The 24,656-nt window shown below is 36.9% G+C and overlaps 1 protein-coding gene across 3 annotated transcripts in view; it reads right to left on the bottom strand.

Moving 5' to 3' along the window:
• Positions 1-652: 652 nt before the first annotated feature.
• Positions 653-24,656, bottom strand: part of REV3L (REV3 like, DNA directed polymerase zeta catalytic subunit) — a 188,900-nt gene continuing 164,896 nt past the window's right edge. For all 3 annotated transcript variants that reach the window (XM_057527858.1, XM_057527859.1, XM_057527860.1), the window contains exons 26-32: positions 22,249-22,358; positions 15,999-16,113; positions 11,875-12,012; positions 9,882-10,072; positions 8,949-9,195; positions 6,072-6,281; positions 653-1,762 (exon numbers count right to left, since the gene is read on the bottom strand). In XM_057527858.1, the coding sequence (XP_057383841.1) occupies positions 1,622-1,762; positions 6,072-6,281; positions 8,949-9,195; positions 9,882-10,072; positions 11,875-12,012; positions 15,999-16,113; positions 22,249-22,358 (1,152 nt within the window). In that variant the 3' untranslated portion in view covers positions 653-1,621. The remainder of the gene's footprint in view (positions 1,763-6,071; positions 6,282-8,948; positions 9,196-9,881; positions 10,073-11,874; positions 12,013-15,998; positions 16,114-22,248; positions 22,359-24,656) is intronic.

The raw sequence follows: 24,656 nt of genomic DNA, 5'->3' as shown, positions 1-24,656 counted from the left end.
TAACCAGATGAGCTTTCTATCTTAAAATTAATTTTTTTCTATTGAAAATATTGGCATTAAGTTTTTAAAAAATATATTTATTTTTGGCTGTGTTGGGTCTTTGTTGCTGTGTGCGGGCTTTCTCTAGTTGCGGTGAGCAGGCTTCTCATTGCGGTGGCTTCTCTTGTTGCGGAGCACAGGCTTTAGGTGCACGGGCTTCAGTAGTTGTGGCACGCAGGCTTAGTTGCTCCGCAGCATGTGGGATCTTCTGGGATCTTCCTGGACCAGGGCTCGAACCTGTGTCTCCTGCTTTGGCAGGCAGATTCTTAACCACTGTGCCACCAGGGAAGTCCTGGCATTAAGTTTTAAAAAAGTACTAATAAAATTTTTGCTTTCCTGTTGGAAAGTCTTGGCTTCAAAATTAATTACTATCTATCTATCTAAATGAATATGAACATGCATGAGAGCTAAACATTTCCTAGACTACTTTTGCTCCCATTAAAAAAAAAAAATCTTAAAGTTTTGGTTAGGGAATTGCAACATCAATTAGTATATAACGAGTTAAATTTACCTCATTAAAATTCAGAGAAGGTAGGGAGGATGTAACTAATGTAGGCTTATAAAATAGATGAAGATCATTCTATTTATAGCAAGATAAAACCACACTGCTGTATTTCGTAGTTTATTCAATTTTAATATGGTTTCCATCATTAACTTTTAAAACAATGATTTCCAGTTTAGAAAACAATGCACTGACCACATAATTCCTTTTTTATTTTATACAGTTATACAAATATTCTAAATACACATTTTGTGTTCAAGATGATGGCAAATAAGATTAACTGTACAGTACATAAGGAAAGAAAATATTTTAAGCATATTTAGAAGCAATAGAAATGTCTATACAAAACAATCAAAAATGGAATAAAATTTTTTATTTTTAAAGTATTGCAACAGGCCCACAGGTTTGTAACAAAAAAGTCTTTGCACAGTTCCTCACAATGCCCCATTAATAGCTAAAGCAAGACAGCGGTTTTAGAAAATAATGTTTCAAAATGCTACACATGGTACTATTGTTTGCACAATTTGATCAAAATAACAACTCTACTCTGAGTCAAGCAAAACCTAGAGGAAATATATACCAAACAACTTGAAAATCATTTGTATAAAATTCATTGCACATTATTTTACTTAGTTTGAAAAGTAAAAAAGTGTATTTACAAAATATTTCGCAGTCAAAATTATAAAGTGAATGGATAACACGTCTTGATACAGACAGTTCAAGGAAAACACGAATGTTTTTTAAAGGTTTTCAGTGCTCCTTCCACAGGGAAGTAAACATAATCTACTCAAATGGATTTACAAGATGTTACGCATACCGTAGCAAATTCGACACCTGCATTATAAAACAATGTTGAAAAGGGGAAAGGATGAGGGGTTTGTACACTGTAAGAAGTGAGCTATTCAGAGATCAACAAGTACAATTTTTAACTCAGCATAAAAGTCTTCATAGTCTTCAGATAACAGACAGACAATGAACATACTTGACTTGACTTGATGAAAGTTGAAAAAGCACCATGCACAACAGTTTAGTGGTAAACACTGAAAAAAATAGCACCTGGAATTCTGTGATATTGACAATTTAAAACTGGTCTAGTAATTGCCGGAGATATGGTGCCTTGGATAATTCTCTATTTACTCGGGAGAGTTTGTAAAGTACTGGGCAGTTCAGAGAAACACACGGGATATGTCGATCAAGGCAACCTGTACAGTTCTTGCATATCTGAAAGTACAAGAGGAGTACATCAAATGATAGGAAAGTTTCTATCTAGATGTATAAACAACAAACTTGTATAACCCCTCCTTTGTGACCCACCACAGATTACAGGCAGACATATGGCACATATTACAGAAAGGTTCATTAATTTTCATCTCTTTGAAGCAGAGCCAACCCTAAGTTGAGACATTTCTACAGGATATTATTTCACAAACCACAGAGCACAAAACTCCCTAAGGATTCATTTCATCCCAGAGATCAAATTTCATTTATGGTAGAATCCTATTATATTAACATCCACATAATAGGCTACCCAATTACTGTTCAAAGACTGTCTCTTAAATGTGCTATGTACACTATTTTTTCAAGTTACTCATAGTAAACGTTTTGTATGCCAATCATAAAAAAGTTACCCACTTTCTTATTTCAGAAGAGAAAATGCTAGTATGGAAAAAAAAAAAAAATGAAAGCATGTGAATTTGAAAGTAGTAGTCTAGACCAGTAGTTTCAACCCTGGCTATACATGAGCCTAAAAATAGACTAATGCCTCAGCCCCATCCCAGACCAATGAATCAGGATCTCTGGGCATAAAAGCCTAAGAATCTGTACATTTTAGGGCTCTCAGGTGATTCTGATGTATAATGAGATCTGATCTAAAGGAAAATAATAAATCATAATAATGTCTTACCCAGTGATCAGATTTTAATATGTAAAGTCTCAAGTTATACATACAGTTTAAAAAACTGATACAACATGAAAAACATTAAAGGCTACTAGTGAGGGCCCCAAGGGTCAAGAAAATATATGCTGATTTTTTATGTGAATAGTGTATCCAAGTGATTAAAAAAGGGGATAGCAAATAGCAGCTACCATAAAATCAGATCTGCTCTACTTAATTCTCTGATCTGTATCTAAGAGCTTCTGTTTTAGAGGTCTCACAGGGCAAAAAATTTGTTCTTTGCACCAGTATCTTCCAGTCAATTGAAAGGCCAGTTTTTCTGAGCACACTGGTTACTGTATCCAGTATTATGATACTGCCACAAGCAAACTACTGAGAGCCCTGTACTTCAGCGTGCTCTCTTGAAGAGTAAGTGTGCTGTTCTCCTCTGAAGACTTTCACCAGTTAGATCTCTGCCAAGAGACTCAAACCTACTCCCAAATATGGAATGTCTGCACTGCAGCTCTATGTACTGCAGCTACGTTCAGGTGCCAGGACAAACTGATAAATATTTATGCACTCGCTGTGCTTGCCTGATAAATAAACCAGGATGGAATTACTTGCCTCACTAAATTTAACTCAATGTTTAGTTTCAAGATCCTTTACTGGTGATTTAAACCCCGAGCAGCTTACGTTTAAAACTTTAAACACCACAACCTGGAAACTTACATTTTAGCAAACATAAAACAAAAACAAAACTGCTTTAATATTTATTGATTCTTTCTTTTTGCTATCCTTTGGCTTACTTTCTTGTTTTTTAAAAAAATTTTCAGTCAGATGCTTAAGTTCATTTTTTAATGTTTATTATTAAAAGTGTTTAAGTTGATGAATTTTTCTTTGAGATCTGCTATGGTTGTCTAGAATCTTATATGTGTTGTTTGTTTAACAGGGAGTGTTAAAATTTCCAAGTAGAAGGATCATTTTGTTTTCTGAGTTTATAATTAACTACTAGCTTTATAGAATTGTATTGATAAAATGTAATATTTCAATTTTCTGAAGTTTATTAAGGTTTTCTTTATAGACTAAAATATGTTCAATTTTTTAACATTCCATAAACACTTGAAAAGAAGGTATAGTTTCTAATGTTGGGTTACAGAGTTTGATATATAATCAAAAGGTCTATCTTACAATGTTGTTTAGATCTTTAATAATTGTACTGATTTCTGATCACTTGACTGGTCTTGGGCTGAGAGAGGTGTATCAAAATCTATTACTAATGTTTCTGACAATTTCTCATTTTATCTCCTGTAATTTCTGCTTTATGAAAATTGCTACAGATTATTTAGTGCATAGGAGACACACATTTTAATTCTCTTAGGAAAAAAACAATCCTAAAATTAAAATATCTCTTTAAAGATGATGAACCATCCTTATTTTAAACAGCGTTACTTTTAAAACTGCATTTTTATAAGAAATAAGACCTAATATTGAAGGAAGGTTCTGGTTAAATTGATGGCACCAACTAGCGTAGTGCATGTTGCTGGCGGCAGAAGACAGTAAGGTCCAGGGAGGAGGCCACTCACAGCCTCTGACGTCAGTGGAGCTCTGGAGGTCCTGCCCATGTTTGCACCTTGTACTAGACGCCAACTAGGGAGTTTTCTATGAGGGCTGGTTGCTGCCATTGGGGTAGTAACCTAAAAAACAGAAGCTGGGCTCACCCAGTGACTAGTGGTTGTACTAACCAGAACCACTAGTACAAAGTGGTACAAAAACTGGGACAGAGTGGCTGAAAATTGGTTGGCCACCACTCCAGAGACTTACTGCTGCTTTAACTGTGCATTCAGCAAGAAGCTGTTTCTTCATTTAATACATGTACGACCCACCATGGGCTGGACTCTGTGCTAGGCACAGCCAACTCAGCAAGGGAAGGGCAGGGCCTCTGCCCTCACTGGGCTCACTTTCTCTTCGGTGGGGAAGCTCGAGCTAGTGTTGAGAATGGACAGGATGGCAGGGGGTCAGGGTAGGAGGCTGTTGCAGGAGTCTGGGGAGAGATAATGGTAACAGGACTAGGATGGACTCGGATGGTAATACAAAAGGAATTATGTGGTCAGTGCACTGAACTAGGATGGTAACAGAAGGGAAGGAGAAAAGTGAGCGTGCTTAACAACTATTTAGGAGAGGGAAAAGTCACTTTATCATTTCAGTAAGCTAGGCTTCTGTGGTTGCATCAATATAATCATACTTTGAGATCTTACTGTCCTTAATGAAATCTGTTTAATGCATTCTGGATGACTGGCTATACACTATACAACTTAAGAGTTTTCTGCCAGTGCAGAATAGCAGCTAGAATGGTGCAGAGGAAACAGTATATACTTTACCAGTCCTTAATCATCCTTCTATTCTAAGAGCCTAGTCTCCCAAGAGATGGCTTCTCTCCCTTTTCAACTGTGTGGCAGCTAGGTTGTCCTCCTAGGAGGTTGTGGATACTCTGACTTGGTTCAAAAGCCTTTTTACCTTGAGGGGCATGGTGTAGAACCTGGCCTTTACATACTGGCGGTTGGATTACATTAGGCATGTGAGCAGACGAGCTGCCAGGAGTGATCGTTTAGGAGAATTCACAATGATAGAGCTAGATAGGACCTAGGAAAGAGCATCAACCCACATTCTGAGAAAACGGGGGCCAGAGGACATGGCCAATACTATGAAGTCCAGACTGGAATCCTGATGTTCTTACTATCAGCTTGATTCATTTTCTACTATATCACACCAGTAGTTGCCTCACACTGCCTCTCAATTATGTGGTTGGTTTTAAAACACTCCAATAACCTTATATATTGCTCTTCTAAAGACAAAACAAAACAAACTCCACCTCAAAATTGTTATTCTCTCGCCTGAAAGCTAAAATTGTAACTTGAAACATGATGGTATAAGAAGATATAATCAGTCCTTTAAGAAATATACTACTTAAAACAAATGTGCTATAATATTTTTTCTTTAGATTTAATTTTCTAACTTATTTCAAGAGATTTCTATTGTTTATTTCTGCTGGAATTCCACATTTGAAAAATTATCTCTACATTTTATGTCTGTATCCCACCTCAGCTGCTTATTACCAGTGGAACATGGGGCAAATTACTTAATCCCTCTGTGTCAGTTTACTCTTCTGTAAGAGGGCCTAGAACAGCCAGCCTCTGGCAGACAGGAAGATTCAATCATGTTAACTGTTAATTTTCTATCTTGACTCTCAGAATTGCAAACCTTCCAAGTTTACTAGCAATTCTCTAGGTAGGAAAACCAGATTTTTATGAGAATGGTAAGTAGATATGGTAGACAAAGCAATTAGTACTTTTCTTTCTTTTTTAGAAATACTATTATAAAAGAAATTGGGTGGCTGGACATTGTAGTTCTATGGTTCTAATAAGCATAATACACTATTCTATAAAAACAAAAACTAAATTATAAAACAAATTTAGCCATTTTTAATAGTTTAGTTCAATTATGATATTTTTAGGATTTTAGGAAGTTTATTAACTTAGAATCCTTATTCCACTTTCACACCAGTTTCACACCTTACACTACACCTCCCTCAAGAGTTGACTACATTTCCCTGAAGAATCAGATTGCTTGGGATTCTGGGTCTTTTGAACAAGGTTGTACCTTTACAAGTTGTTCCTGCTGACGTTCCAACTCTCGAATTTCTTGGTTGAGGATGACTGCAACATGCTGAGGTTGGCTGCGACAGTTACTACAGATGCCGTGCTGAGTCAGGTCATCACACACAGGACAGTGTAAGGTAGTAAAATACTGTGAGATAGTGCCTTTCCGCCCTTCCGGTTCACTTCGAGAGGAGCTGGTGGCTTTCTGGATCTATAAAGACCACAGTTCAGAAAAACATCAATTCAGAAATAAGTCTGAGCCAGCTTCATAGCAGAGTGGCTATTCTCATGCTAATTACAGGTTTACTAAGGCATTATTTCATTTGTTCAACAAATACTGAATAGCTACTATATGTCAGGCACTGTTCTAGGCAATGGGGCTACAGAAACGAACAAAGTCCTTCCTTTACACCTTAATATCATCAGATAATATTGTTTTTGTTTTTTGGGAAAAAAATAGTCTCAAGAGGCACAAACTTCCAGTTATAAAATAAGTAAGTCACTGGGATATAATATACAGAATAGGAAATATAGTTAATAATATTATAATAAATTTAAATGGTAAAAGATGATAACTAGACTTTATCATGGTGATCATCTCATAATGTATATAAATGTCAAACCACTATGTCGTACACTTGAAACTAATACCAGATTGTATGTCAATTATACTTCAATAAAAAAGAAAAATAGGGCTTCCCTGGTGGCACAGTGGTTGAGAATCTGCCTGCCAATGCAGGGGACACGGGTTCGAGCCCTGGTCTGGGAAGATCCCACATGCCGCGGAGCAGCAAGGCCCGTAAGCCACGGCTGCTGAGCCTGCGTGTCTGGAGCTTGTGCTCCGCAACAAGAGGCCGCGACAGTGAGAGGCCCCCGCTTGCCGCAACTAGAGAAAGCCCTCGCACAGAAACGAAGACCCAACACAGCCATAAATGAATGGATAAATAAAATAAACCCAAAGTTTAAAAAAAACCTGTCATCTTTATAAAAAAAAAAAAAAAAAAGAAAAATAGTCTCCTGTCACTCAGTTTTTTGTTTTTTAAAAAATTTATTTATTTTTGGCTGCATTGGGTCTTTGTTGCTATGCACGGGCTTTCTCTAGTTGCAGCGAGCGGGGGCTACTCTTCGTTGCAGTGCGGGGGCTTCTTACTGCGGTGGCTTCTCTTGTTGTGGAGCATGGGCTCTAGGTGCTCAGGCTTCAGTAGTTGTGGTGCATGGGCTTAGTTGCTCCGTGGCGTGTGGGATCTTCCCGGACCAGGGATCAAACCCGTGTCCTGTGTCCTGTGCATTGGCAGGCGGATTCTCAACCACTGCACCACCAGGGAAATCCCTGTCACTCAGTTTTTTGGTTGAGATATGTAGATGTATGAGATCATATGGGGCAATGGAGATCACAGAGGACAAAGGAAGAAATTCAGGTTGAGAGTAGATACTGTTTAAGGCTGCACAATTTGGGCCATGGAAGCAAGGTAAGTGGAAGGTTAAAAATAACTTGTTAGGCAGTAAGGTGCAAAATTCAAGCAAAAGTAAACCTGGAACATTTCAAATGAAATTAGATACATGTTACCTAAGCATTCCTCATTTGAAGTAATACTGGTTTCAGAGATGTCTTCTGATACTGTTTTTCACACTGAAATAACATTATCATCTCACAATCGTACTCTTGGTGTACTCCCTTGCTGTCTTATAAGTCACTCTGCATAAAAGTTATTAGGTCAGCCTTTTATAAATGCCATTGTTTTAACATTCTTGCTGGTGATGAAATGAAAAATAGTAATAGCTTTGTGGCGTAGAGCCAGGACACAGCATTACAGATGTTGGCCAGCACAGATTCTCTGAAGCACAGCTTCAACCTCAGCTTCCCAGCTTATTCTTTTCCTTGAGGCCCTAAGTGCTTACTGAGAAAGTAAAAATAATTTAAGTATCAACTTTTATCAGTTTTCCTGAATACGCTCAGCCTTTCATAGTCTGAGCAAATGACAGCAGATCTAATTCTAAACATCAGATAACAACTGCTACTCTCCTAGAGTAATGTATCCCAGATTATTACAGAACCACAAATCGTTCCTTCAGGCTTCTAATGGGTAAACTAAGAAAAAAAGAGTACAAGCAAAACTCCCTTTGGTAAGATTCCACATTGCATGTTTTACTTTAGTAAAATGCTATTTTAACATTATTTCCTTAGTCTGGTTTCTGCAGGACTATGTCTAGCTACTATATCCTATACAGTTCTTTCTTTTTTTTAAAAAAAATTATTTATTTATTTATTTATTTTTGGCTGTGTTGGGTCTTCGTTTCTGTGCGAGGGCTTTCTCTAGTTGCGGCAAGTGGGGGCCACTCTTCATCGCGGTGCACGGGCCTCTCACTATCGCGGCCTCTCTTGTTGCAGAGCACAGGCTCCAGACGCGCAGGCTCAGTAGTTGTGGCTCACGGGCCTAGTTGCTCCGCGGCATGTGGGATCTTCCCAGACCAGGGCTCGAACCCGTGTCCCCTGCATTGGCAGGCAGATTCTCAACCACTGCACCACCAGGGAAGCCCCAACATCCTATACGTTTCTTAAACACCCATTTTGAAGGGATTTTCTGCTCTCCTTTGTTTAATTTTTATTAGCTGCTTTGAGTTATTTTATAGTTACGTGTTTACCATTGAAGTAGTTGTTGGATTTATTTTAATCTTCTATAATTTGGCCAATCTGACAGAAGCTGGGAAGGTGTTTGTAGAAAACCAAACCAGAAAAATGTAGCACCTTTGTTGGCATAGGATAATAAAGCATTTGCTTTGCTCTGACAGCATGTAAATAAAATCTTTAGTTCTACTGAAAATTTTAAGTGAATTCTCTCTCTAGAGTCATAGCACAGGTACTATTTAGTAGGCTTACCCTTGGTAATTCATGATACCAGTTGAAGACATCAATACCAATAAGTGAGAAGATTCTTGCCAGGGGTGGAAGGATTTGCTTGGTGATATAGTAAGTGGCATTCAGTCTCAGAGTCGGGTCCTGCAGGACTTCCACTGGGCGCCTTACCAGCTGGATGAGTGGTACTCCGGGGGTCCCATAAATGATGACATATGGCACTCGTTCCCCAACTCGAGGCTCAGAGCGCCGATCATAAGTAAGCATTTTCCTATTTAAATCCAGATAAAACAGTCACTCAAAGACTGTCATGGAAGGCATCTTTCCAGAAAATTAAATGAGAATTAAACAATAATGAAACCATGAGAAATTGACAAGGGGAACCTTCAAGTAACTTTTTTGACAACTATACACTTCACTTAGTTGGCACCAAGTGGATATGCTGTAAGAGTTTAATAAAACTTACTTTGTAAATTACTGTTACATGGAGAACGATATGAGTTGGCAGATATCAGCTACCTTAAATTGTTTTCTGTCCCCTAAGAGTAAGAATTAACTATTGTAAATCTAATAATGGAAGATAAAATTTAGCTGATTAGAGAGATGATCTGATTCTAGAATGATACCATCTCAGTGCTTTCGTAGATCAAAATTAAGGACTACCTAGTGATTCTGATATGGGAAAAACAATCAATTCTAGCTCTGTAACAGATTACAATTTCACTGAATTTAGTTTCTGCAGGGAAGGCCAGAAGAGGAGCTCTTTCTTCTTCTTTAGAACTTGCAACGTATGGGGGTCACCCACTCACTTTAGCGAGACTTCACGTGGGCAGGGGAATAGACAATTGTGTATCTGTGCCTGCGGACTGGGTGTCTTTTCATCTACTCCAAACCATTCCGAATCCCAGGACAACACTTACTAGGTATTAGGGGTTGTGCTGTTGTGCGCATCATTACCTTGTAAGTTCCAGGGCTGGCACACACGCGCCAGGTTTGTAAGAGGCACTTCCTCTGTATTCCTTTGCAAAGATAAAATCTTGTATGCTGGCCTTTCCTTCCAGAAGCTTCATACATTGTCGTTGAACATACTGTTTAATTAAACTTATATCTCTTGTTTCAAATAGCAGCTTCAGAGAACGCTCAAGTATCTTTAAAAAAAAATGGATATGTTCATAAGGATAAAATATCCCCCAATATATTTCATCATTACTGTTATACTTTCAATTACGTAATTACTGAAACTTGCTGATCTGTCTGAACAATCTGCTATTTACAATGACTGGATAATAAAAATTATTGAAACTGGAAAATATTTTGGAGACTTTATTTAACTTGTGATTTCTAAAAATAGAATATTATGTAGTTTGAGGAAAATCATATCAGAATGACATGCAGATGAAACATTTGCTGTGTGTGATGAGCCACATGAAACATTTAAGTTGTCCTAAATAGCCAAGAGCACTCCAGGCACAAAAAGCCAGACATCATTTCATGTATTATTTTTTATTTACCCTATTACAGAAAGGGCTGGATTCAGGTGGACAGGGAGAAGTTTAAACATCACCAAGCAGTGAAATAAAGTCAGTCTTTTTGCCTTTTTATAGTGTCAGTAAATATATACTAACTGTGATAGAATTTTCTGTGCTGGAGTATTTCTACTAGAAAATGACTGACATGCAGTAGATTTATGCAGTGGAATGAATTTAAATTAGTTCCAGGTGAAAGCTCTGTATCTTATTCTGAGTACTGGAATCCATACATATTTACACAAGAAGTTGCTAACTTAGCCAAGGCACCGTTCTTCCCTCAGAGGAAGAATGCACTGGATATCTTTTCCAGAAACTAGTATTAAAAAATATCTCAAATTTACATAATATTATATATGACATAATAGGCTGCTATCAGTCAATCTATTATGCTTTTAATGCTCTCGTAAAACTCAGTGTATAGAGTGCTATTCCATTTATACCATTTATTTTTGGTTTGTTATAGAAGGAATCTGGGCCTGAATAAAGAAAAAATAAATATAAGATACTATGGTTGAGAAATTTAGGTAATTTATATTACCATTGTTCAGAAATCTCCCTAACTTGTATTTGGTAACCCAAGTAAACAGGATTTCAGTTCATCTAGGATGGATTATATTACTTATGAAATTTCTCTGTTCAGTTTCTCTTCTTTATCCTGCTCCATAGCTTTTGGGTGTTGCCATATGATAACGTGTCATATCATCTCTAGGTGATTAGGCAGGAAATTTTTATCAAGTTCAAGTGTTGGTTTTTAGCAATTGTGATAAAAGGTAAGGTGTGGGAGAAATCAGAAACTAAGGACTTAAATAAGTTGTTTTCATTAGAAATGAAATTCTCAAAAAATCATACAGTTCCTCTTATAGTTATACATAGTCATATAGGCTATATAGTTCCTCCACCTAGATATGTGCTTAAGGATTTGTACTGGATTCTTTAGCCACTTATTTCTTTTTTAAAATTATTATTATTTTTTTGGCTGCGTGGGGTCTTCGTTGCTGCACGTGTGCTTTTCTCTAGTTGCGGTGAACGGGGGCTGCTCTTCGTTGTGTGCAGGCTTCTTGTTGCGGAGCACGGGCTCTAGGTGTGCGGGCTTCAGCAGTTGCAGCATGCGGGTTTGGGAGTTGTGGCACGCGGGGTCCTAGAGTGTGCAGGCTCAGTAGGTGTGGCGCATGGGCTCTAGGACACATGGGCTTCAGTAGTTGCAACATGTGGGCTCAGTAGTTGTGGCTCTCAGGCTCTAGAACGCAGGCTCAGTAGTTGTGGCACACGGGCTTAAGTTGCTCTGCGGCATGTGGGATCTTCCCGGACCACGGATCGAATCGTGTCCCCTGCGTTGGCAGGTGGATTCTTAACCACTGTGCCAGCAGGGAACTCCTAGACACTTATTTCTTAAAGACGACAACAAGATAGATAAAACTTACCTTAGAAACAGCAGGGCAGGAATCTCTTCTGACTGTTTCTATTCCTTTTGCATCAAATACTGGGTCCTTTTGATCCAGTGTTTCATACATGTAACCCACATACCTCTTTTTTGTTTGTAAGACACAGGGCAAATATACCTGTGATGAAATTAATAAAATGTCTATCAATAACCATTTTTTCCCAACCATGAATATCTTATTTTTATATGCCTTTTTCTCTCTTTAACCAGATGTCAATTATAAAAAATTCTAAATGTGGCTTAGGGCCCAACAAATTCATGATACAAAATGAGACAACACTTGCAGGTAAAAGCACACAAAGCGAGTTGTTCTACTTCCTCACTCACTCCTTTACTTGCACTATCAATTTTGCTCCTTCCTCAGCTGATACTGCTCTCTCAAAGTCATCAATCACATCTTTTTAAACAATTTAAAAAATGACTTTAAGTAACACCTACATATGGTACAAATTAAAAAGTTATAAGAGAATATACAATGAAAAGTCTACCTTCCCCTCCACAGAGGCATCCGGTGATTGATTTCCTGTATATTCTTCCAGAAATATTCTATCTAAGTACATGTACTTATATACATAAGAGTAGCTTACCTTCCACATCACTCTGCACTTTGCTTATTTCATTTAATAACTTATCTTGGAGAGCATTCCATCCTGCACAGAAAGCTCATTTTGTTTTGTAGCTACATAGCAGTCCACTTTATGAGGATATAATAATTTTTGTAACCAGTTACCTACTATGGGTTATTTAGGATGTTTCCAATCTTTTGGAGTTACAAATAGTGTTCCAGTGAACAACCTTGCATGGATAAATCCGCAGGATAAACACTTTGAATTGGAATTCCTGGATGAATGGGTGTGTGTCCCCACCCCTTTTTATGTTACCAAATTGGTCCTTTCCTCTGCCCCAAAGAAATGATCAGATTAGATCCCATCAAAAAGATACAACAATATGCTTTCTACTAGAAATCCACTTTAAATATAAGGACATAGAAAGGTTAGAAAAAAGATACACTTGTTAATACTAACCAAAACAAAGCTGTTGTGGCTATATTAATATCAGAAAAAGTAGATATCCAGACAAGGAATATTATCAAAGATAAAAGTATCAATTTGTCAAGAAGATACATAACCATAAATGTATATGCACCTAATAAGAAAACTTCAAAATGCATGAAATAGAAACTGGCAGAACTAAAAGGAGGAAACAGGCAAATCTATGATTATACTTGGAGACTTTAGCACCTCTCTTCTAGAAATTGACAGAAAATGAGTAGGATTGTTGTTGGCTTCAACAACACTATCAGTTAACCTAAGTGACATTATAGAACATTCCACCCAATAACCAGAATACACAGGGATTTTCAAGGTCACATGGGAACATTCACTAAGAGACCATATGCTAGACCAAACAATGAACTTTAACAAGCTTAAAAGCATTGAAATTATATAGACTATGTTCTTTGACCACAGTGGAATTAAAATTAATAACAAAAAGATGTCTGGAATACCCTTAAAAATTTGGAACTTAACACACTTCTAAATAACCTACAGGTCATTATCACTGAAGTAAACGAATAATAATAAAAGCACAAGATATCAAAATTTGAACCTAAAGTAGTGTTTTGAGAGAAATTTGTTATCGTTAAACGCTTATATTAAAATTTTTTGTTTAAAATCAATGATTCAAGTTTCTAAATTAAGAAGACAGGAAAAGAGAAGCAAACTAAACCCAAAGTAAGTGTAAGGAAGGGGATAATAAAGAGTGGAAATTAATGATACGGTTCTTCAGAAAGTTCTATAAATGGATAAACCACTAGCTAGAATGATCCAGGGGGGGAAAAAATGGAAAAACAAATTATCAAAAGTGAAAGGAGGGACGTTACTAAAGATTTTACAGATATCAAAATCACAATAAGGAAGTATAAATAGTTCATGCCAATAAATTTGACAACTTAGGAGAAATGGACAAACTCCTTGACAATCACAAGTTTTAAAACTGACATGAGAAGAAAACCTGAATAATATATATTAAAGATATTTAATTTGTAATTGAAAATCCGTTCCCCCCCATAAAATTTCAGGACTAGACTGCTTCACTGATGAATTTTACCAATCATTTAAGAAAAAATTGTACCGATTTTACACACTTTTTCTTTCAGAAAGTAGAACAGGAAACACTTCCAACTCATTTTCTGAGGTCAGATTTTTTTTTTCCTGTCCCCAAACCAGAAAAAGACAATACAAGAAAAAAAAAACAAAAAAACTACAGACTGATATTCATGAACATATGCATCACAATTCTTAACAAATGTCTGTTTTCTTTGAGAAGTTTTGCAGTTTTTGCTTTTATGTTTAGGCCTGTGATCTATCTCAGGGAAATTTTCACGTCTGGTGTTATTTTCTAAGGACACCATGCTCTTCACTTTGCCAGATAGGCTGAGTGTGCACAGCATCACACACATACTTCTAGAATAGCACTCATCATCGCTCTGTCTTCTAATTTTTCTTCCCTCTCTCCCTGCAATTAGAATGCTCACTCTTCAGGGCAGATACCGTATCCAAGTCCTCTCTGAATCTCTTCTAGCACAATTCTTGCTTCAGAGTAGGTGCATGATAAACATTTGGGAGTCATCTTTGATTCTCTTCTCCCTCTTTTATCTTTTCCACACCTGCTCTCCCAAATCAACCACTTTTAACTCCTGCCTATCCTTCTTTCCATTTTCTCTTGAATTGTTTATTTTCGCTAGTTTATCTCACTACATCAGGATATACAGGTTGCAAGCAAGAGGCATCCTGTCTTGAGATTCTCCTCTTTCCAATCCATCTCCGCACCACTGCGAGGCCAGTCCTCCCCAAAAAGCTCTGTCATGCTTTTGTTTGATAAACTTTCCTGAATAAAGTTTAAACACTTTAGCTTGGCATTCAAGACACTCTATAATCTGGTCTTAACTTTATTTTTCCAGACTTCTCTCCTGCTACTCTGTATTCCCATGTTGTGCGTTTCCAACTCCATATCCTTCTATATACCATTTTCTTCTGTGCAGAATGACTGCAGCACCGTGGCTGCCTACTGAAATTCTAACCATCTTCTGAGACAGAATGCAATGTACACCTCCTCCATGGAGTCTCCCCATCCAGCCTAGGAGGACACGATACCTCCTTTTCTTTGCACTCTTACAGTGCTTAGAGAGACTGCTTCCTAAGTTTACAATGAAAGATCATTTACATACATTTCTAATCTTTCCTTTTAGATTATTGGCTCTTAGAGGGCAGGACTGTGTCTCATGCTTCTTTGCATTCCACACCTCTCCTAGCTCAGTATCTTTTATATAGAAAGAACTAAATGCATATTTCATATCCAAAGTAAAGTGAAAACAGTCGAAGGTCCTGTGGCAGACTGCATTCTCCAAAGAAATAATATCTTCCATCCCACATAGCCTTCTCACAATGTGACTCTGACATTCTTCCCATTAAGAGAAGGGGACCTATGTTCCCTCTCAAATCTAGACAGGCTATGATGCTATATGACTTTGAGACTAGGTCATAAAAAGCAAAAGAGCTTTCATCTGGTTCTCTTTGGGATGTTCATTCCTAGAACTCAGCTATCATGCTGTGAGGAAGAACAAGTAGCCCCAGGGAAAGGCCAAGTGTAGGTGTTCCAGCTCACAGCCCCACTTCGTGTCCCAAATGGCAGCCAGCATCAACCCCCAGACATGAGAGTGAGCAAGCTTCAGGTGATTTCAGTCCTTAGCTGTCAGCTAAGGACCTAGACATTGTGGAGCAGAGACATGCCATCCCAGCTGCACCCTTCATGAATTCCTGACCCATAAAAATCTGTAAGCTCAATAAAATGGTGCTTGTTTTACACCATTAAGTTTGGGGTTACACAGCAATAGTTAACTGGAACAGTCTTTTCATTTCTTTATATAAGACATTACAAAAAAAATTGAGAAAATTATACAAAAATAAGGGAAAAATACTCTAAATTTAACGCTTTCACAGACCCATATACCATTACAAAATCTGAAAATGTATTGAAAAAGTCAGAAATCTACAGAAGGTATGTGAATTTTATATGTGGTTAGTAGTATTACATTTCTCTTACCTTTTCAAACTTCAGTTTCACTGGTTTAGGATTGGTAGCAGTTACAGCTTCAGCAATTTCCTGACCAATCTTAAAAGACTGCTCCTTAGTGGCTCCTTTCAGTAGCACAAACATACTAAGAGGATTAAAAATAAAGTAGGGTAATGAGGAAGGCATTGTAACAAAAAAAAAAATCTCATCAATAGTAACTTTCCTGGATAATACTCTAAAACCAAGGAAAACCTTTTTTTTTTCCCCCTTATTCTTCCTTATTAAGTTGCTCCCTACCTGAGTTTTCTTGTTTTGTCACACTTTCCTGTGTGCTCACAGTATATCTTGTTACAGATCTTCAAGACATCTAATGTTTCTAGTTTAGCTACACACAGAACAGCTATCACAGCTGCCAAGAAGGTCCTGGGTCATTCCTATATATTTACAGTTTTCCATGACACACAATTATGTCAGTCACAAAATAAAAGATGATGACTATAAAGAAATGGAAAATTTACTTGTGATATGGGAGGGAATTTCCTTCCAGAACCACCCAACTTAGAAAAGAACACATGTATATTTTGTAAAAATATGTTCATAGAAGAACAGTTAGAAAAACACAAAAAGGCACAAAGAAAACAGCCATTTATAATCTCACCATTCAGAAAAAAGACACTAGAAGCCTTTTGTGTACATCTGTAAATCTTTTCTCATTTGGGATCACAGATCACACAGTTTGATAACTTTCTCCTTTCATTTAATGGTATATTGTGAACATTTTCCCATGTGACTTAGTTCTTTTACATTATTTTAACAGTTGTACTGTATTTCAATGTATGGATGTAGTATAATTTAACCAAACCCCTACCACTGGAAATCTAAGTCATTAAATTTTTTTTCTAATATTTAATATATAATAATAACTTGGCAAGCTATATCCTTAGAATAAATTCCTAGAAGAGGAATTTCTAGATAAGTGGTATATACTAAAAATATTTTTTGAAAGATAATGTGAAACTGAAGTCCAGAAAGATATTTCTGACATACAATCCCACCATCAGTATACGCACGTCAAGAGGGAAGGATTTCTAATATGGATTAAAAAAATTCTAATATGAAAAATACTAAAAAATAACTGATAAAAGTATTGGGCATTTTTTCCTAATATAATCCAGCTAACTCTGTAATAGCACTTTACATTTCAGTATATACCACAATCTGAGACCAAGAGAAGTAATGGCAAATAAATATACTTAAGGAAGAGAGATTATAAAGCTGATCTTCATTTATAAATTTAGTGGAAAGACATTAAATAGTAGAAATGAATACTTTCTTGAAACATGGACTTTAAGATTCTTGGAGCCACATAAACCAATCTTATTATTTCTTAAATGCTTTTATATTGGACTTTCAATCTCATTTGGATGGTTTTTTTTTGAAAAGCTCTTTCTCTGCCAATATTGCAGATAGTACTTGTGTTAGAGTTTGATCTGAAAAGCTTAAGGAGTATTTATTTAATATTACTTAAGGCCTTGAAAATAAAAATTTATCAATCTGAATTAATTTTAACATAAGGCACAACAAATAGGCCTTAGATAGCTAATTATACTTTTAAGCTAGGCTATATTCTGAACCACCTAAAGCTTTTTATAATATTTTCTTTCTAGGCCCATCTGATGCTCATTATACCAGTATAGCCCTTAAAAAAAAATAGATTATTACAACATTTCCTTTTGAAAGATTATTTAAAAAATCAACTTCATTGAGATATAATTTGCATATAATAAAATGAATACATTCTCATTCTAAGTGTACAGTTCCATGAATGTTGACAAACATATAGGCTTGCTAGGGGCTGAACTGTGCCCCTTAAATTCATACGTTGAAACCTTAACCCCCATTGTGAATGTGACTGTATTCGGAGATAGGGCCTTTAAAGAGATGATTAAGTTAAAATGACGCTCTAATTTAGGTGGTTAGGGTGAGCCTAATCTGGTCTTTTTATAAGAGGAAATTACACAAAGAAACACCAAGAATGCACATGAACAGAGGAAAGATCATGTGAGGACAAAGTGAGGAGGTGGCTACCTGCAGGCCAAGGAGAGAGGCTTCAGGAGAAACCACAGCTACTGGCTAACACCTTGATCTTGGACTTCAAACCTCCAGAACTGTGAGAAAGTAAATTTCTGTGCTTAAGCTACCAAATCTGTGACAGCCCTAGAAAATTAATATATTTGTGTAACTACCACCAGAATCAAGATATAGGGACATTTTCATGACCCCATAAAGTTCCCTTGTACTCCTTTGCAATAATTCTCCACTCCACTCCCAGCAACACATGACCAGCTTTCAATTACTATAGATTAGTTTTGTTTTTCAAGAATTTTATATAATATACAGTACATACTCATGTCTGGCTTCTTTCACTCAGCGTATTTTTGAGATACACCCATGTTGCTAAAGTAGCAGTAACTGGTTGCTTTTTATTGCTGAATAGTATTCCATTGTATGGATATGCTACATTTGTTCATCCATTCATCTGTTGATGAACATTTGGACCGTATGCAGTTTTGGACTATCAAGAATAAAACTGCAGTGAAGAGGTGCATCAAGTCTTTGTGTGGACCTAAGTTTTCATTTCTCTTAGGTAAATATCAAGGAGTAGGATTGTTGACTCATGCTAAGGGTATGTTTAACTTTAGATGTAAACACCAAACTTAAAATAAAAAGATTATGCTTAAAATGTTCAGATGCAATAATGAATTGAAGTGTTTCTACACACATTTCTATAAAGCTCTAGAACAGAGAAACTAAGCTATGGTAATAGACATCAGGTAAGTGGTTGCCTGGGGGTAGGGGATGAAAGTGAGGGACTGACTGCAAAGTAGCATGGCAGAACTTTCTACAGTAATAGAAATATTCTATATCTTGACTGGGGTGGCAGCTGATTACATGGGTCTATACATTTTGTATATTGAACTATGCACTTTTTTGTTAAAAATTATACCTTGATAAAGTTGATAAAAAATTAAAGGAACACATACTTTACATCTTAAAAGTTATTATAGGGTATATATTTGAGATTTTACCTAGTAGTGTTAGGGGTTTTACTTGAGTTCATCTGTGCTGTTTTGGCTAGTTTTAGTTGGAGCTAAGCTTCAAGAGAGCTGACCAGGATTAATGGAAGTTTTGGGTCACTTAACAGAATGTAGGTGACCAGCCTACAAAGAGAAAGACTGTTTTAAAATAAGTTTCTAGGGAATTCCCTCATGGTCCAGTTGGTTAGGACTCCATGCTTTCACTGGTCGGGGAACTAAGATCCTGCAAGCTGTGTGGCATAGCCAAAAAAAAAAAAAAAAAAAAAAGTTTCTATTTGTCTGTTACTGGTGCTTTTAATGTAGTTAAATAATGTTTATCTTTGGGTTGATAGATCCAAGTTCACATTTAAAGCAGTGATTTTCATTTCACATGGGGTGGGGAGTTAAGTGGGGATATTAGAATCACCTAGGAGGCTTTTCTCAATTATACTCAGATGAATTTCCCAAGAGATTTTTGTTCTAGTTCCCCACCACCCTTCTGCTGCCTCGGCAGTATGTGTGTTGTCAAACGTCCTTCCCTACCCTGCCTGAGAATCACTACTACAGAGAGCTTCAATAACTGATGGAAGTAGGTCTATCCCACTAGGGTGGGATAAATATTATTGATAACCACTATTATATAGAATAATTGTTTGGACCACTACAATATAAAGAAATTCAGGGTGTTTACATTTATACTGTCTAAATGGACAATAATGCATAACTGCTTGAGAGAGAGAAACACCCTTCTAACAGAGTAATTTTGATGCTTTGTTAACCAATCTCCCTTAGCTAGACTCCAAGATTCATAAAGTCAGCAGTCCTGAAACTGGAGGGAGGCAATGGTCATTCTTCATCATGTATCAGATTTCCTTCATTCTGACGATAGCCTCAGGGAGGCTAAGCGACTTTTTGATGGCCATGCAATCAGCTAGGAGCACAGCTAGAAAGAGAAGCCAGATCTCACTCTTGGTTAAGAACTCTTTCCCTCCACCAAGCATACATTTATTATCCCTAGAGCAGTGCTTCTCAGTATGTTATCATTATTGTCCTCCCGCCCAAAAAAGTTAAAAGTAAATTTAACAAGAGAAAATAATTACTAAGGATTAAAATGCTTTTGGGTAGGGTTGAGCTCTGTGGGGCCAAAACCCACTGTACTTCTTTGCTCCTCGAGGACCAACTTGTACACTGCTGGGCAGTATTATTACCATTGAGAATGCATGCCCTAGAGTGAACTGCCCTCATACAGTGTATTTCAGTAAACATTTGTTGAATGAATCAGATGGTGAATGGTAATCAAAAGCTCTAATGATACTGCAGGGAATTCCCTGGCAGTCCAGTGGTTAGGACTCAGCGCTCTCACCGCCCAGGGTCCGGGTTTGATCCCTGGCCGGGGAACTAAAATCCCACAAGTGGGGAAGTGCGGCCAAAAAAAAAAAAAAGATACTGCACATCTGCAAATACAATTTCTTTCTTTCTTTTCCTTCTTTTCTCTCTCTCTCTCTCCCTCCCTTTCTCCTTCTCTCCCTCTCTCTCTCTCCCTTCCTTCCTTCCTTCCTATCTATCTATCTATCTATCCTGTGCTGTGTGGCACATGGGATCTTAGCTCCCCAACCAGGGATCAAACCTGTGCCCCCTGCATTGGGAGTGCAGAGTCTTAACCACTGGACTGCCAGGGAAGTCCCTACACTTTTTTGATTAGAATAATAAAAACCTGTGATGTCTTATGTAGAGAGATACCAATTTATGGCTCCACTGCTAACTAGTTGGGCAATCTTAGACAAATTTCTTATTCCAGGGGAATCTGCTCTTAAGTAGCATCTGAGAATGTGCCCCCCTAGGGTTTTCTCCCAACCCTTTTAGGTCATGAAAACTCCTGACCTAAAAGTCCTCTTCCAGCTCTGACATTCTAAGTCTGTGTTTTTTGGTTTGTTTGAATTCCTAAAAATCTTACAGTCAGAATCATGCCAACTTCTGCTTCTGGGTGCGTGTTGTCAACTACTGACGTGTTTAAACCCTGAATTAAACTCAACAATTTAAAGTTTAACTTTCTCCTCTTCCCTAAATATTTTGTGAGGAGCTCTGCTAACAAGGTGAAAAACTATGTTCCAGTAATTTTTATTTGGCTAGACTATTCAGCAGAAGTGGTTTTACAGAGCAGTGAAATACCCAAAGTCAAAGTGAGGAGTGGCTTTTGACGGGGAACAGTAGAGACTATGGATAACTGGGGCCTGGATAACTTGGAACTATCCCCACCTGCTGATAATGAAGCTGCTATAGGAGGAAAGGTCTCATTCAGCATTAATATGATTATGCTGATTGTATGTGCATTAAAAAACCGGAGAAGATTAAATGCTGTTTAAAGATTACCTAGAAGCTATTTTCAGTGATTAGAAGCATTATCTCTGCTTGCTCCACTGCACTGTAAAGTGATCAGAGCTCCTGAGGCAAGTGCTCTTAGCATGATCATACTGTGACTCTAAGCCTTCAATATGAAAAAAATTTCAGACTCTAAGAAATTTGCATAATACCTATATTCTAGAAAAATTTTAATAAGTCTTATAAATAAGATGTTACATAAATAACTGGGCCCTGAAAAATATCAAAGCAAGCAAGCAGGCTGAGGTTATTCAGGATTCAAAGGCAATTCTATCCTTTGGAAAGAATGGGCTTCAGGATGATGGCTTCATGAAGTCTGTGATCCTCTGGAATCAAATGGAAAATGTATCTAGAATCTGCACTGTTTATAGAAGAAGGTCAACAGATTTTGGGGCCCAGTGAAAAGTTAACCACTCACATCTTTGGCAACTGTCTTTCAAAAACAGTTTGATTATTTTAAGATATATATTTAAATTCAGAGAGCTGCAGCTATCTGAGGGATTCTTCACATCAAAAGCTGTTTCTTTAAACAGATTAGACTGCTGTGTATACAGTTTTTACAGATCCCTATCTACTTGGCTACCTGGAGGGATGCCTTGGGAATTTTCGCACTCTGTGGCTCAGGTCATATACATTTTCTGTCTCTTAAGATCATATCTGGTAAATCAGGACCTGTGTTAACTCCAATCACAAGATCATAAGGACTGAAAAGAACTTAGGTAGAACTCTATTTTTAGGAAGGATTACCCTTAAGCCATTTCAAACACTGAAATGAGTATCTGAGGAGATGCAAAAAGACAACTACAAAACAGAAAGTTCATTACCTGTCAGTATCACCGTATACAACCCTAGCACCCCACTTCTTGGTATCATTCACCAGTTTAATAGCTCGTTCCAAGGTTTCTCTGGCTTTGTGAACAATACTATCACCAACCTGTTGGTACAAACACATTGAAAATAATTTCTTAATGTAGTTTAGTATAAGACAATAGACTTTAATATATAATACTTAACTTTAATTATTAAATATTTCTAAAAATGAAACAAGGAGAAAAGAACATTAAAAAAAAAGTCACCAGTGCCATCATTCTGTCTACAAGTACTCAAGAAGAAAATGAGATGAATGAATAATTTAAAAGAAACCAATCAATATACAGACTTGCCTGTGAGTGTATCAGTGAGTACAATGGACTGCACTATACACATAGCTACATTTGATCCTAGAAGAATAAGCCTTATTTACTCAAGGACTTTCTAAAATGCCTTTATAACCAACTAGGCAGGAAATTACACTATGTATGTGCATGTGGGTCTTTCAAAATTTTTCTGTTGGAGTGTTATAATTTCTTTCAGTATCAGTAAAGCTTATGCTGAACCTATATCTCAGTGATTGGTTATACATATTTTTTAGATGATACTAAATATTGATACAAGGAAAAATGCATAATTATATGATAGAAAATATATTACAAGGGTTCAATTTAAATCAAGTAGGCAGATATATGTCTAAGTTCTTTCATTGGTGATTGGTGAGTTTTAACAATGATCATGGCATGAGTTGACAAAACAAGAAGATGGTGGATCTTGACAAATATGAGAAGCAGGCTAATTATATTTCATAGTTAAAGAACTTAAGGAGACTAGTATATATAGCACTGCTGCTTCATTTATCAAACTCATTAAAGCTAAGGGTTGGGGAAACTGCCATTCAGCATAAATGGAACATTACTTTTTAAAGTTTTAAAATAAGAATTATGCATATTTTCTTTTGTGTTAAGATGCAAACAGTATTTATAATGATCTTTCCCCTTTTACTGTAAAGTCTGAATTATCTGAACTAAATGCAGGATTGAATAACATTTATTTTAAAAGCCTGTTTAAAGTTGTTACACAGGAAATATTAAGTGTATGAACAAAGGAATAAATAAAAAACTGATAGCAGAAACTTAATTTGGGTTTTAAATTAAGATCATGAATCCTGTTGAGACCTTTAGTGCATTAGAAAACCTTGAGAATATGAACTATAGCCTAATACATTAAAAAAAAATCATGTCACCTAATTGAAATTCAAGTTTGAATAAAATATTCAATGTCATCTTTTGCCACTTTCACACAAGATAAAAATACGTGGCAGCAAATAGCTAAATGGGTGAGCCATAGTGTTAGAGTCCAATATGCTTTTGAGATACACACAAATACACACATATACTGGTCCTAAATGTCTGCCTCCTACTGTCTAGTCTGACCCATTTAAGCTATATCTGGAAGAGTCAGAACTCTTTTGCAGTTGGCCCTGAAGTCCACGCAGTGTGAAGGACTTAGAGGCGTGAGAGGGAGGGGCACGGGGGAGGGGGGGGGAGCAGTGGGAGAGAAGAAAGGAGTGGCAATTACATTAAAACTGATTCTGCGACTTTGTGTCATAGTTCCTAATTTGAAAAACATTACAGGGCCAAGAGACTGGATTTAAAAAGAGGAAATTAATTGATTTCACAATTTAGGCAATGGTTGGGATCCTGAAAAGTCATAATAAGAAAAATACTTAAAGTAAAAATTCTCTGAAAACAATGTTGGTGAGGATGTGGAGAGAAGGGAACTCTCCTGCACTGTTGGTGGGAATGTAAATTGGTGCAGCCACTATGGAGAACAGTATGGGGGTTCCTCAAAAAATTAAAAGTAGAACAACATATGATCCAGCAATTCTACTTCTGGGTATTTATCTGAAGGAAACAAAAACACTAACTGGAAAAGATAATTTGTATCCCCGTGTTCACTGCAGCATTATTTATAATAGCCAAGACATGGAAACAAGCTAAGTGTCCACTGATGGATGAATGGATAAAGAAAATGGGGTTTATATACAATGAAATATTATTTAGCCATACAAAAGAAGGTAATCTTGCCGTTTGCAACAACATGGATGGACGCTGAGGGTATTATGCTTAGTGAAATAAGACAGAGAAAGACAAATACTTTATGATCTCACTTATACGTGGAATCTAAAACAAAAAAAAAACCCAAACCCCACTGAACTCATAGATACAGAGAAGAGACTGGTGGTTGCCAGAAGCAGGAGGTGGCGGGGTGGGGGGGCAGAAATGGGTGAAGGTGGTCAAGGGTACCAACTTCCAGTTATACAATAGTAAGTCTTAGAGATGTAAGGTACAGCATGGTGACTATAGTTAATAATAATATTGTATATTTTAAAGTTGCTCAGAGAGTAGATCTTAAAAGC

This window comes from Balaenoptera acutorostrata, chromosome 14 (genome assembly GCF_949987535.1).
Source record: "Balaenoptera acutorostrata chromosome 14, mBalAcu1.1, whole genome shotgun sequence".
In the NCBI taxonomy this organism is placed as follows: domain Eukaryota; kingdom Metazoa; phylum Chordata; class Mammalia; order Artiodactyla; family Balaenopteridae; genus Balaenoptera; species Balaenoptera acutorostrata.
The sequence above is the reverse complement of the archived record's forward strand: the minus strand, read 5'-3'. Positions and strand labels throughout refer to the sequence as shown.